The sequence below is a fragment of the Silene latifolia genome, chromosome 5 (genome assembly GCF_048544455.1).
Source record: "Silene latifolia isolate original U9 population chromosome 5, ASM4854445v1, whole genome shotgun sequence".
NCBI lineage: Eukaryota > Viridiplantae > Streptophyta > Magnoliopsida > Caryophyllales > Caryophyllaceae > Silene > Silene latifolia.
Window position 1 is genome coordinate 88,237,625 of NC_133530.1, and position 15,128 is coordinate 88,252,752.

At 35.6% G+C, this 15,128-nt stretch overlaps 1 protein-coding gene across 1 annotated transcript; it reads left to right on the forward strand.

Annotated features, from left to right (window-relative positions):
* The first annotated feature begins 3,007 nt into the window (after nucleotides 1-3,007).
* LOC141657795 (uncharacterized) lies at nucleotides 3,008-9,938 on the forward strand. The gene is made up of 8 exons (XM_074465134.1): nucleotides 3,008-3,668; nucleotides 4,975-5,085; nucleotides 5,372-6,016; nucleotides 6,666-6,733; nucleotides 7,533-7,967; nucleotides 8,069-8,155; nucleotides 8,243-8,337; nucleotides 9,518-9,938. The coding sequence occupies exons 1-8, from the start codon at nucleotides 3,662-3,664 to the stop codon at nucleotides 9,591-9,593; spliced, it is 1,524 nt and encodes a 507-aa protein (XP_074321235.1). The 5' UTR covers nucleotides 3,008-3,661; the 3' UTR covers nucleotides 9,594-9,938.
* Nucleotides 9,939-15,128: the final 5,190 nt, after the last annotated feature.

Genomic DNA, 15,128 nt, shown 5'->3' on the forward strand with positions numbered 1-15,128 from the left:
CATAGTATCAAATGTTGGCGCATATTCTGTTGATTCGGAGTTGGTAACTTATGAAGAAAAGGAGGATGAAGAAAAAAAAACGTGATGAAAAAGAAAAAAAAAAGAATCGAAAAAAGAATGAAAAATGAAAAAAAAGGAATGAAAAAGAAGAAACCGAAAGAAATAGAAAGAAAATAAAAGAAAAAAAAGATGTTTGATTATGAGACGGTTTCTGCTCCTATGTTCTATCTTACATTATTTGAGGAGTATGTTCAGTTTGGTTTGGTGAGATTTTATGCCAAATGAAGGGCATGTGTTTAATTTATAATTGAGTTGGAAATGGATGTTCCCATATGGTTCTGTTTAGGTACTAGCTTGATCACCTATACCTCCACATTCCCATAACATGTTTTGCCTTTTCTTACCCATTGCCTCACTTTACCATATTTTTGTAAGCCCTACCGGGATGTGACAGACCTTGTTTGGTTGGAATGTATATACGGTAGCTAGAATTGTCTATCATATTAGTTGCATGCATGTTCATGTGGGTCGTAGTTTAGGTGAGCGACTATTTTTCTTTCTCTCTTACATATATATGTTCACCCTTTGCTTCATGAGGGAAGAGTGACCCGTGAGAGTCCATTATTAAAGGTCTTGCAAGGTCGACGGTTCAGCTTTATTATAAACATCTTATAACTCGTTTGCATTTGACTATCTTGCTATAAGTGTTTAGTTTGCTTGTATTAAATTGGCTTAAGTGGGCATTTGTAGCTAGCTCTGAGTTATTTTTTCCGTTCCATTAGCGTATAGTTTTGAGTTTACTCGAGGACGAGTAAAGGTTTGGTTTGGGGAGATTTGATACGTGCATTTTATATAGTCTTTTTAGCCTATTTTATGCACGTATTTCTATGCTTTTATCGTGGTTTACGCTACGAAATGCCCCGAATATGCTACTTTGGGTTATTTTGTCTTATTTGGGAATGAACCGAAAAGTAGCGGAAATCGAGCCATTTACCGTCCATTTTGCATGCATTTGGAGAAAGAGTAGATTTGGAGCGGGAGATATTGCTGTCTTGGGATGCGTGAAGGTGTTTCGGGAGCTAAAAGGACGAGTCAAGGCAAACTAATCAAATTTTAAGCTGCTGAAGTCAAGATCCACTCGATCGAGTACATTTCAAGTCGATCGAGTGGTTAGGATTCGATAACAAGTCGATCGAGTAGTTAGTTTACTCGATCGACCAGTTCTTTTTATGCATTTACTCGATCGAGGACATTCTAAGTCGATCGAAAGCGGTTTTTGAGTCAAGTTCACTCGATCGAGTGATTTAACAAGTCGATCGAGTAGCTTTCTTTGACGGTTGGGCTTTTAAGCTTTAATTCGTTAATTAGGTTTAACCCTACTCCTAATTTCTTATAAATAGGAGTTAGGGATGTCATTGGTAATCATCCAGTAATCCAATAATTCTGGGATCACGTTACTTTTCCCTACCATTGCTACTGTTACTTTTGCTCTCCTATTCCGGATCATTAATTCAGTATTAATTCTTTCTCCTATTTCCTTCTCTTATTCTCTTCTTTAATTATTGTTATGTTTATTGATATTAGTTACGTTATTTCTTGTTTCCCTTTTATCATGAGTAGCTAATCCCCTTAGTATGTTAGGATTAGGGAAGCCGTGGTAGCATGCTTTAATTGTATTAAATAGATTAGACCTGCGATAGGAATTGTATTAGGCAATTTAATTGTTATCTGGTCGATTGTATGCATGCAGGAGACCCATAATTCTAGTTAACCCCGACCTGGATCGAAAGATTGGAAGGGAAGGCTTGCTTAATTACAATAGGGTATTGCAGTGAGGGCGAAAGTTAAGCTGTTTACACTCTAGGGCGGTTTAAGGACCGAAAGGTGACGACCATAGCTCTTCTTATCAATAGTCTTATCGCCTTAATATTCTTGATATAATAAGATCTGATAGCTGCCACGGTGGACCGACTCTTAGCATACTTCTTCTCTCTTGCTGTTAATTCCTTTTATTTTTCTCTCTCGCCTATTAGTTTAGTTCAATTCAACCCCCATTTCTGTGACACCCTGACAGACCGAATTAGACAATAGATAGCAACTTTGCCTCCCTGTGGAGATCGACCCTACTTGCCGCTGACTTCTGTTAGCAGTATTCTAGGTATTTTATTTTTGGTGTAGAAACGACCGCATCACTATCTTTCCTTTGTAGTTGATGGAATTCGATAAATCAAAGCTAGCATCTGTCTCTAAAGAGGATGGTGAAAGTAAGAAAGCGCAATAATGTTTTTACATGAGTTTCTTTCCTTAGATTAGTCTCTTACATGTTCTCTTTAGGGCCGAAATCCCTGAAATCCCAGGACGCTTTACTAACTTGTAACAGATATTTTGCTGAAGGCGAGGATTATACATATATACCATCTTTATGAGCGACCTTTATATGAATGTAATATTTTTTACATGTCCTTATTACATCAATAGCGTAATCTTATTCAATTTTTGAGTCATGGCTTTCGGAGTATACATAGTGTTTTGAGTTTAGAATCCGCCCGCGTTGTCCTTGGCTCTATCAGAGAAAAGGATGTATTGCTACCGTACTAAATTACGATGATTGTGGATTGGTTCTGAAGTCGCAATTTCCATGCAAGTGACTCACAATTTGTGCAGTTAGAACCTAAACAAATTGGCCCAACCTCTACGACCGTTCTTGTCACAAACAACCCATTTATCAAATCTTAATTTAAAATCTAAAATTCCAAAATTAGATAACTACCCTACACTCAATATCATTTAACCAACCGTAGGTTTCATGAGAGACCGTATCCCACTAATTTAATGGGAGACATAATAAGGAAAAGAAGAAATTCAGCTTGTCTCTCACTCCATCATATGAGAGGTCTCTCAATAATGCTATTGAGAAACTATCTCTCTGGAGTTTTTGTGTTTAACCAATAAAACTAGTATGAACTATGAAATATTTTTGTGGTGCGATAGAAGATGAGTAACCAACAAATTTGTTTACGGATTAAATTTTTTTTTTTTTTTTTGGAAAGATATAAGAATAAACAAATTGGAGAGGAAATTACTCTATCATCTCTTATGAATCCATAATTTTGACCATTTTGTTACCCTTTCACCCTTTGCGTGCATTTGCAATTTGCATCTAAGAATAATTTGACAGAAAATCTGTGCTGGGAAAATGAAAAGCTGATATTAATAATAATAACAACATTAATATACACATAATAGTTGAACGTCAATTACGGGTATCTTTGAAATTGGTTTATCGTTTTACTTTCTTCGTCATGACTTCATTCTTCTTACTCCACAAATTATTTGTTCATTTACATACTTACCTTAATCCTGATTAATTTGTTAATTAATTAAACACCATAAATTTGAGATTAAATTATTTTTAGTGAATTCATTTTTCAATCAATATTTTACCCAAAAAGCTGCAAAAACAGAGATTAAAATCGAAACTGCATTTTTAATCATACAAAATTTTATGGGGAAAATACCCAGAAAAAACTAAACATTTTTGTTTCTTCTCTTTTTGGGGTTTCTCTCTTTTTTGATATGAAATTGTTGATTTGAAGTAAAACCCAGATTTTATCTGACCCATTAAAGATCTAGAAGGGATAATCATAATCTGGTTTATGTTATGGAAGGTATTACAGATCTTCTTTTAATCCATTTTTTTTCTTATTTGAATTTATTACAATATGTTGAATTTTTACAATTTATGTTTATTTTAGTTGAATTTGTTATTATAATGATACAGGTGTTATTTTAGGTGAATTTGCTATAATATGTTGCATGCTTCAATCCTTTTGTTTTGATTAGAAGAGAGATTTATGATTTGGATAAGCATATTATATCTTATCTTATTATGCTTTGATTTTGTAGGAAATGCATAATTATTATTTGGGTATGTGTTTTTTTAATTTAATTTTGCGAATTTTGGGGTTATATTTGGATCATATTGTTAGTTAGGTATGTAATTTTGATGGTTTTTACTTTCATATGAGTTGATATTGTCATCTTGTATTGTTTGATACATATATCGTAAATTGCTGTTTATTGAGCATGGATTAACATTCTGGTGCATGCATTATCCCATGGTAAAGTAGCTCCATGTTGAAGAATAATCGTTTCGCGATATGTTGTTGAAGTAGCCTTTTTAATCTAGGTGAGCATTTCATCTACATGTTGCGATACATCTTATCCCTCTTATCTCGTTACGAGGGAGGCTATGTTGTTGATGTTGGAAGGATATCCTTCGAGCTGTTATTCAATTAGGGAAATTGAATCATAATGAAATTTGAGACTACTAGTGCATGCACAATAACATCCTATTGTTTCAAAGACTAGTTAGTGCAGTAGTGCGTATGGCGGGGCAAAAAAAAAAGGTTCGATGTATGCAATTGGGCTTATGTGTTCAAAACAAGTAGGCTATCTCTCGGATGATCCTTAATGAAAATTGTGTTGTTAGGCTGCCACTTTCCGATATGAGAAGCATAAATTGTTTAGTGAGTTTGATTTATAATCATAAATTCGTTTGAATTCAGCTATCTGACTACAGCCCATAGTGTTGAAGTCGAGAGTCTATGTGGAGAAGATCATTATAATAGATTGCAATTGTAATGAACTTTCTTATCTGTGTGAAATATGGTGTGCTGATGGCTCTTTCTGCATTGTGCTTTAGATTGTTAGGCTTGCAAACTCCTGAAACTTGTATGACTTCATATATTATACTCGTTGCGAAGAGATTTATACAATAGTAAATCTCAATTTTGGTCATGGTCGATATATCATCTGTTGTGGTGATCCGATTGTGGTGATCGCTAAACCCTTTACCAAGTTTTATCGGAGTCAAGGCCTTGATTTAATACCATGATCTATACTGATGAAAGTTTGAGGTGGTGTTTATTTCATAAGCTTCAACACTATTTGTCATATTTTCCGGTGTGTCAGAATCAAGGGAAGTACAATGTGAAGAAAACAAAGCCGCCCCTGAGAAGAACAAGGCCGGTAGACAGTTTAAAACTCCGGAGCAGCTTCAGGGCTTGGAGAATTTTTATAATGGTGACCACTTGTTCCCTTTTTTGCATGTTCTGATGAGCTATGTTTCTCTGTCTCCATTTTGTGCATAGTTGATAAGGTTTCTATATCATGTGTTCCCTGTATTTTAGGTTAAGTTGGTCTGAATCATCATATGATCTTGCGTACCCAGGGTCCCGTTTTACACTTTTGAGACTTCATTTTAACCCAAAACATGAGAAATTGCGTAAAATGGTCGTGCTGGACACTTAGACTGGTATCCTGATTGGGGTGTTTCAACCAAATTTATGTAATTTGGATTGTATTGCAGAACACAAATACCCAACTGAGTCCATGAAGGCAGAGATCGCAGTTAAGCTAAATTTGACAGAGAAGCAGGTTTCTGGGTGGTTTTGCCACCGGAGATTGAAGGACAAGAGAGCGTTAGAAGAGGAGTCACAACTCTCACAAGCACCTCAAAAACCGGATTTATCAAGTGGTGTTATACAAGATCGTGCCAGTGGATTGAAGCAGGATTCGTGCAGTAGCACCAAGCAAGCAGATCATAAGAGGGCTGATCTTAGGGAGGTTGAAAGTTGGCGATATCATCATGAGAATATTCCAGATGAAGAGCTTAACTATCAGCAAAGGAGTCTTGGTGATGGAAATGAGATAGAGGATACTTCTTCAGAAAGTAACTCGGCTCTACAAGAGAGCTTTTATCCTCAGATCAGCCGTAGTTTGCCTATGGAAACTACGGAGTTTCGTGCTTCAAATGGATTTATTCAACCTAGCAAGGGACGTGTGGGTCCATCAGGCTACTTGAAAATCAAGGGTCTAACGGAAAATGCAGCTATAACTGCCGTGAAAAGGCAACTAGGTAGGCATTATAGGGAGGATGGACCATCACTTGGAATTGAGTTTGACCCGCTTCCTCCAGAAGCTTTTGAATCACTGAGCAGGAACATTAATGAGGGTAAGCACATTTCTCTCAATTGATTTCATCCTAGCTATCATTGACCCAAAAACGTTGTACTGAGAGAACGAGAGGATGCAGAATGGTCTTCATTTTGCTTTTGCGAAATAGGAATGTAAAGTGTATAGTTTCTTCTGCATCGAACTTTAGGTAACTTGGTTCTTTGGATGTCATTAAATCATGGGAAAATAAGTAACATACCCTGTATTAATTTGTAGGCATTGTGAAGCATTAGGTAGTTGTTTAATCTGAATAGAATGGGATCAGAGTTGGCTTCATTAGCTAGGGGTAACTTCTGTCCACAAATATTTGGTTTGGTTTCACAAGTGAAACCGTTTCATAAATATCGGGATTTCATACAGGACCAACTGACCTATCAAGCAAGAACTTATATGACAGCCTTACACATGAGAGTGTGAGACCAACCCATCCACCGTGAAATTAAACGAGGAATGCATAAATATGTGGGTTGGTCTAACATGTGAGATTGTCTCATACAAGATTCACTGAAAACTATTATTGGCTGCTTTTGTGCGTGATTTTTGGTATATAATTTTTAAGTTAATGTGTTTTTGGTCTTAGTAGTAGCTTCCATGTGAATCTGTAAATCCCAACTCAATGGTGTTTGTTTCTCTTCTTTGTTCTGCAGATTTTTATGGAGTCCCTGAACATGACATATCTGGAGCTGGAAGTCATAAACATCCTAGACTTAGCATGGTAAGTGTAGTTGGTAATACGACCTCTTTAATTTCTATTTCAAATTTCTTTTCGTGAAAACCGAGTTTACTACACTTCTACATCTGGCTGTCGGTTGTTGCACTAGCTCTTAGCATGTGAATGTTCATTATACATTCAGAGCTTTCATGGAAGAGTTAGATTCTAAAATCTTAAAATTGATATATACTCCGTATAATGTGTTCATAGTATTGGCGTTTCCGCAGGATGGTTCTCTTTTTTCATAATCACATACAATCTACAATGCCAATGTTGATCTAAGACAGACAAAATACTTTGATTGTTGTTCTAATAGTTACTCCTATTATCCCATTTATGTTGCCCCCACTTGACTTTAGTGGTCAATCAAAAACAACTTCAAAAATAATTTTCAAGAACATAACCTGTTTTTAAGTTGCAACTTAAAATTTGTTGCTTTGATAAATCAAACTAGACAAATTTTACATTTGTATATCTACGTATACAACAACAACAACAACAACAACAACATCAGAGCCTTAATCCCAAAATTTTACATTTGTATATCTACGTATAGTTGAAGAAATTAATGCTCCAAGTGCAAAGGGTTTAACCACTAAAGTAAAATGGAGAATATAAATTTGAGACCTTCTGGCTGAAGAGAGAGACGTGATCTGCATTTCGGTTTGTGAGCTTGTGCCTCACAGCCTCACTGAACTAAGTACATATAGCTAGGCACTTGACAGACGGATTGAACCCCAGTTGGTAAATGCGGAAAAAATGTCGTCAGCATTTTTCAAAATGTTATATATTTGATTGACAGATGAGGAATGAGAAGCAGCATGAAGCTCCAGCACACATGTACTTGCAGAAGTCAGACCCAAACAATTTCTCTTTCCATCAACCTAAACAAAAGTTCCCTTTTCCGAACCAGTACCGCACTTTTCCTGATCCGAAGTCCTCTTTTGGTATCGACTCTCGCCCCGCTCGAGACAATTCAGACTATAGTAGCAGTAGAAATCTCAGTGAAGGGTGTAAGAATGATTTGGTGAGCATAAGATCAGATTCTCGGTTGGATCACCCTCTTCAGTCATATGGTGGAAAAGTCAGAAACCCGAAGAACACCTTGCCCGTTTATGGTAATGTGGTTCCTAAGGTTGTTCGTCAAAAGGAACAATTATTCTCCAGGCCTGCTGCTTTGGCTGATAGGCACAATGATCTCATGTATATAGAGGATAGACTGCCGCCATTTAACAGGGTAATAAACTTGGGCCTTATAACATCCATTTTTTCTCATTACATTTTGTTTGCATAAATAATTTGTTTGTGAATGTAGATCACATTTCTTTTAAATGGCAGGATGAAGAGGTCGATGTTGGGAGAAGACACACGAGTGAGCATAACGATCTAGTCAAATTGAAGATGCGGCCAACAAATGAGCTCAGAGTCTGTTTATTCCCCTATATTTTGACAATATATTCTTTTCTAGGGATGATGCTCTTACCGCTTATTTTCGTGTTATCTTGTCTTCAGGCTAACAAGAGAGGGAGAGAGGAGGTTCTGGAGGAAGATTATGCCATCAGCGCATCATCTCAAGATCCAGCGCTGTGGTCAAAACAGATGAAAGGGTAAGCCAAAATAACGTGTTAGATCTTACAACTTAAGTCTAGGTTGAAGTTTTAGACCCTTGACAGGATACATAATGATAGAGTTATATTTGTTTTGTGATGGCAATACAGGCTCAAAAGACTCGTTATTCTTTTGTTCTAGGTTAAGATGGAATAAAGCAAAGTGGTCCACTTAATTGACTGTATTTCTTTTTATTATGAAGTAGTAGTCATTCGATGTAATCTCTGATGGAGCATTGCTCATCCAAAAACAGCCTATCTATGTTATACTGCATCCATCTGACCCTTCCTACCTCACCATTTGGATGAGCTCTTGAGGTTTAAGGGTTCGCTTGTTATAATACAAGCTTAAAATATTTGAATATAGAGTTATTTCTCTCAGAAAAGTTTGCTTTGGTTTACTGTCAGATTTACTTTGCTCATAGTGGGAACAGTCTTTCTAGCTAAGTAGTAGTTTAGTGATTAGACACGGTTGTTTGTGAAGATCTGGCGTTAGCGTCTGCTGGTTTGCTTCCATATCTTGGTGGAAAGAAGCTGTCAATATTTTGTTGCTTTCTTTTGGGGATTTGACCTGTTACTGTTATGCCATTTTTTTTGTCAATATGGCAAATTTATTATTATCGACTTTACTACTTATGACCTTTTTCCGCCATCTAGTTTGAAATGAATTTGAGCCGGGTAAGACAATTGCGACAAAGCTCTTCCTCGTGTAGTCGTGTGGTTTAACATTGCTCCTCCAACTTGAGACCTTTGATTAAGTTAGATTAACCCCTGACCGATTTTTTGTTCATCTAATAAGTGCTCATGTGTTTATCCGAGCTTTCTACGTATGGATTTCATATGTTAGGAATTAGGATTAGGAAGTAGCTAGATCCCTTTTTGTTGCCAATTTACCATTACTGCTACTGATTTTAGCAATAAGAGATTTTCTGGATACCCTCCCGAGTCTGACAATACTATTTATTTTCTCTCATTATATAATTCTATTTATTTTCTTCATTGGATTCGTAGGAATTTTATTTAGTCAAGAGGAAATAGGATTGGATGTATTTTGCGAAATGGTTAACTCCACTGGCATTCAACGTTGAATAATTCCGTCCATTGATATGAATTTGCAGTAAATGCAAGTATATACTATTGGGGGATATATGTAGTAATTTTTTTTTCGTATTTCTAACAGGCCAATGGAAATGCCTTCGAGTTTCAGTGAGGATGAAACCGCAGAAACAAGCTCCTCTATGGAACAAGGATTGTGATTAGTGATGATTTGAGTTCCAACAGTTTCAAAGCAAGTGCCCTACCTGTCAGTGACACTGCTTCCAGAGAAACACCAGAAGGGCTTTACGGTTGCCTAGCGAGGATAGATGGGGTTGCATCAAAGTTCACTTGTTAGTAAAAAATGTCTCATCTCGGTGATTGGTTAATCATTCTGTCTCGGGTCAGGTCACCCGTGTCCATATGTACAAATCCCGCGACTTAGGGAACTTGTGTAGAATTAGTGTCGAAATTATTGTGCAAGTTCTACATATGTAAAAGCCAATTTTCTATGGCTCCAATTTGTTGCTAGCTTTAATGATGATTTCTTCTTTTTGATGTTCAAACTCCTGACTCACAATTCGCCTAAAATTTTGGGAGCTGCATTTTTACACGCTTTCTTCGGTGGAAGGGGAATCACAATGACAGTTTGGATGTTATCGGAATCCAAACTTGCGTTACTGTCACTTGACCGTCATTATGTAGACGTACGAACTAATCAATTGTCCTAACTGAATCACAATAGTAATAGGCACCTAAATCTAGTGCATATATTTGTAGGGACTCTGACGCAGACGCTACTAAAGATGTTGATAGCTAACACTTGCCAACCCATGTAACCATGTTTGGTATGCTTGTACTTTTTGTCCCTATTGCGGATTTAAGTCGGCTAGGATTGCAAAGGTGTTATATACGAAGTATTACATAGTATGATCGATTTGTTTCTAGGGAGTAAACCTGAAACCTTCGATTGGTTTGTTCGTTGGGTAAGCTGCACGATTTAGTTTAAATTTAAGTTTTCTACGAGTATATCTTATATGGCCATATAGACGAAAAACCAAGAGTTTTGATTAGACCTGGCAAAATGCCCAAATGATCGTCTCAAATAAACCTGTATCCGAATCCAATCTGGCACCCGAACTAAAGACCTAAGCATCCTCCTTTTATTCTTTTAGTTTTCCCGCCTAAACAATATTTCTCATAATTGGGCCCTTTTTTGGATTATAAACTACCTATGAATAATGGGCTACAAACCAATCTCTATTAGTTGCCAATAATCTGTAAAAGTTGGGCCTTACATCTGATTTATATAGTCTATCTATGAAATATGATTGCATTACAACAAATCGCTACTCCATAATTAATAACATTTCGTGTAGATCATTTTGTTGTAATAAATTTAATCTAATTTTTATAAATATGAAAATTCATATATTCTCCGCTAAATGTTTTACGTATTTTTTTTTTGAAAAAGGTGCTAAATGTTTTACGTAATTTTAATTAACATTGTTTATAAAATATATTCACGGAACTTTAACTTCTAATACTATAAACTTACGAATAAATATATATTCTTACACTTTAACTTAATACGTATTTATTATCCATAATGTGTAAATATTTAAATTCGCTTTAAATTTTATCATCTTTATTTGCTAAACTATCTAACATCCTGATAAAAAAAAAACACGTGCACTTATGCACGGGATTTACACTAGTGACCCAGTAACTCGTAACCCAAATTAATCCGAACTAATATAAACCTACCTAAATGTTTATTGTTGCAAACTGATCATCATCCTTAAACAACTGATAATAATAGACCCGAAAATGACTTGAAATGCAGAATGGCCCTACCCAACCCGAATTCTTACTAACTCGGGCTGTGACTCGACCCGAAACTGATCCGAAACTTGTAAGTCAATTTTACTTGTCTTTGAGAATTGTGAAATTAGACGCAAAAGTTGGTCCAAAACCTATAAAAGTCCATAAGGACCATCTTTGGGTTTGGACGATTAAAGGCCACCTGACTTCTTTCTACGAACAGCAATGTTGCTCGTGCAATGACCCAGCCTAACTTGTTATAGGTCCACTCCACTACCTTCATTTGGCTTTATCCTCCTCATTACTAGTTTTTGGTTGTGATTATTAATGAGTTATTATTTCTTTTATTTGGAAAAAACTCAAAAACATCGACATCTTATTTCCCGCGATAATGATAGTTTTACGACATGGACTTTTTAATTATTGTATACTCGATTTTTTTTTTTTGAAAAAGTTAACTAAAAAGTTCGAAAATATCATCTGTCGTAGGCAAAGGCCCCTGCTAACTTTATATTATTGCCAAGGTAGATGATATAAGATTACACAAATGTTTATTTAAAACGTAAATATTTTTCAGGTATTTATTATTCGTAGCATCGTAAACATAATTTTTTTTGTTATACAGAGTATATCTTAGGGTACACACTTACACTTAATTTACATTTAATAAACTAGCTATGAATGATAACATTGTTTTATCAAAAAGTACATAGGATACATTCTATTATGGTGAATCTAGTGTATGTCTTCAACTTTTCGTAAATGTATCTTCTTTAATTTCGTACAAGGTGGATAGAATAAGTTGAGGCCATCCCTTAAGCTACTTTACTTTTATAATGTAAGATTGTAAGCATGGTCACTATTATTACTTGCTCAATTATCTAAATTATGCAACAAAACCATGGACCATTTTTTATTTGATGTAACCTAAAGTTTGGGATGATAAGCTTTATTTGTGGCACCTCCATCATTTCATGTAAAGTCCACTTTCAATGCCTGGACCTTTGCGTTGTTCGATTGTCTTCCTTGTAACGGGTCACAAATTATAACGAAAAAAAGTGACCAATTTATAATAAAAGGTAATCATTTACAAATTTTCATTTATGAGATAATGATTACATCGTACTTTTTATCACAGGTTATCATATATAACGCGTTATAAATGGGAATTTGTGTTGTTTAAGACACTTTAGGAGCTCATCAAAATCTTCTAATTTATAGAGTTTTTTGTCTAACACCACCTTATAAAAAAGGTTTTTGCGAAACACCACCTTTAAAAAAAATTATGGCATTTTGGTACCTTTAAAAAATAAAAATTGTAAAACACAACCAAATTGCCGGAGTTTGACCAAATTGAAAAAAAAACCGGCGTTGACTTCGACTTATTAACATTCTCAGGCGTCATTTGTAACAATTTTAAATCAAAACCCATGCTTTCTCAACACCACACTGCTAATCTCCCTTCTTCCATCTTATTTTCTTCATCTTCTTCATCACACTCTTTCCCTCTTCACTCTATCATCTCCATCATTCGTCATCTAGCTCCTGCTTTATTAACAAGTCTTCTTAATGAAACTTAGATTATGGTTGCTTGCGCATATGTGCTTTTAATGCATTTGCATTCAAGCAATTTAACACATCCTCAAAGAAATTAAGTGTGAAAAGTCCTATTGGAAAATAAATATATGTGTATTAATTCCGGCCGGAAACTGGGCATGATTAAGGATATGTGCTTGATGATTGAGTATATGTGCTTTTCTTTTCCGATGGAGAGCATATGCGCTTTCAATTGCTTGATTACGTATTTGTTATAAGATGAAGTTTTAGTTCCCTCTTCATTGTTCCTCATCTCCGTCATTCGGCATATAGCTTCTTCCCGTATTTTGCTTCTTTCAATGATGTCTTCAAATTTGTTGGAATACTCACATCGACATTTGATTATTAATGAGTATGTTAAGTGAAAAGTGAGGCAACAAAAGAGAAGAGAGGAGAGAGGAAGAGAAGACAGAAGATAGTGAAGAGGAAATGGAGGGAAAAACTATGGTGGGAATATAAGGGGGAAAATGAGGGAAACCGCCGGAGTTTTTACAATAATACCCAGTTTCCGGCCATTCAGTGGTGTCTTACAATTTTTATTTTTTAAAGGTACCAAAATGCCAGAATTTTTTTTAAAGGTGGTGTTTCGCAAAACCCTTTTTTATAAGGTGTTGTTAGACAAAAAACCCTAATTTATACATATTATTGTTGATTAGAACTTTGACATCAAATCGAAGCATGGAGTAGTTAAGTTTGGTCACCCAATAAGCTTGAACTTTTTAAACATTACCCAAAGTCTTGTCATTTATCCAAAAATAAAAATAAAAAATTGGACAACATTATAGTTACTCACTTATATGATAAACTAACTCAAACGCACAATTTTCAAATTTGCAAAATCATTATCTCACTATTTTTCACCTATACAAGTATTATATTTATCGTTCTTTAAAATTGGTGTAAGGAAAACCACGGGACAATTATGAAATTGTTATTAGTATCATTTCAAAAGAGCTTAGTAGCTAAACTAGGTCAACACACATCTAAATTTGTGATCAACGATATATTTCAACTAGAGCTGATCAAAAGCGGGCTTGGGCCGGACATGGGTCGGGCCTAGCTGCTAAAAAAGTGTCTAGCGGGCCGTATTTTATAGCTCGAGCCCGCTAAGCGGGCCATTTTTCACTGTCCGTACCCGCCCACTTCAAAAGAGCGGGCCGACCCGCGGGCCTGACTAAAAAAAAATACAAAAATTAGTGTTTCTATTAAAACACGAGTTAATTATCGCTACATCCTCCTAAATCTTAACAATTGTCTTTAAAAGCTTACTCTTAAAAAAATATACTAATTTTCAAAAGATAAGTTTACTAGATTTTGGAAAAAAACACAAGTTTGGCAATGTTCTACTACAAACATCAAAAGTTCATTTTTGCCTCGGTATTTATGCGGCACTATTAGCGGTTACATACACTCCCGTTAGCATGTCCATTTTCGGAGAATCTTTATACGACAAGTGTAAATACCGACAATCTCCCACTTATACGTAAAGCACAAGTATTCATTTGCGCTACCTAATTGGTCTAGAGTGTACAAATTGCAAATGGAATGAGCACGTACGAGGATTGAGGGTTTGAGGACTTTTATGAGGTTACTATTAATAGCGGGCCTAACGGGCCGCCCATGGGCAATTTTATTTAGTCCAAACCCGTCCATTTATTCCAGCGGGCCTAGTTTTCTTGTCCGTTACCCGTTTAATTTTTTATTTTTCTTGTCCAAGCCCGCTATTTTAGCGGGCCGAACGGGCTGGGCCAAACGGGTCGGCCCGCACTTGATCAGCTCTAATTTCAACATTATCCCAATTTCTTAAGATCTCCCGCAACTTATAGAGGTAAGAAGGGTCGGAGTAGGCAAGCTTACCCATGTATTAAGAACATATATAAAAAAGTTGTTTTCAAATGACCCAAATAAAAATTGCATCAAATGACATCTATTACACAATGAAAAGAAGCACGGACAATTTAGTGAATAATTTTGTTTTATTTCATCAATAATCTAAAATCAAAAAATAATGAGTATTTAACTCAAATTAAAAATGGAAATTTAACATCATCAAATGTGAAAATTTTGTAAAGTTGAATCGTTTTGACCTGACACTAATTCAAATTGACAACTAAGAACTCAATGTCTACCTTATTTGTCCAATCCAGCTATAGCGAAATTACCCAACATCCATGAACTGTGACCATATAGAAATTCAACCAAATGGCCCCATAATAAATTAGTTTAATGATTTAAATAAGATCAAATTAACATTAACTAGATTTTGTGCCCGTGCGTTGCACGGTTTCTAAATAATGTTTTATTTTTAACTGAAGTGGTAGAATATGTAAGTTCTT

Coding starts and splice junctions, on each gene's coding strand:
- LOC141657795 (XM_074465134.1), top strand. Junction 6,734..7,532: donor AACATCCTAGACTTAGCATG/GTAAGTGTAGTT, acceptor TTTGATTGACAG/ATGAGGAATGAGAAGCAGCA. Junction 7,968..8,068: donor GACTGCCGCCATTTAACAGG/GTAATAAACTTG, acceptor TTTAAATGGCAG/GATGAAGAGGTCGATGTTGG.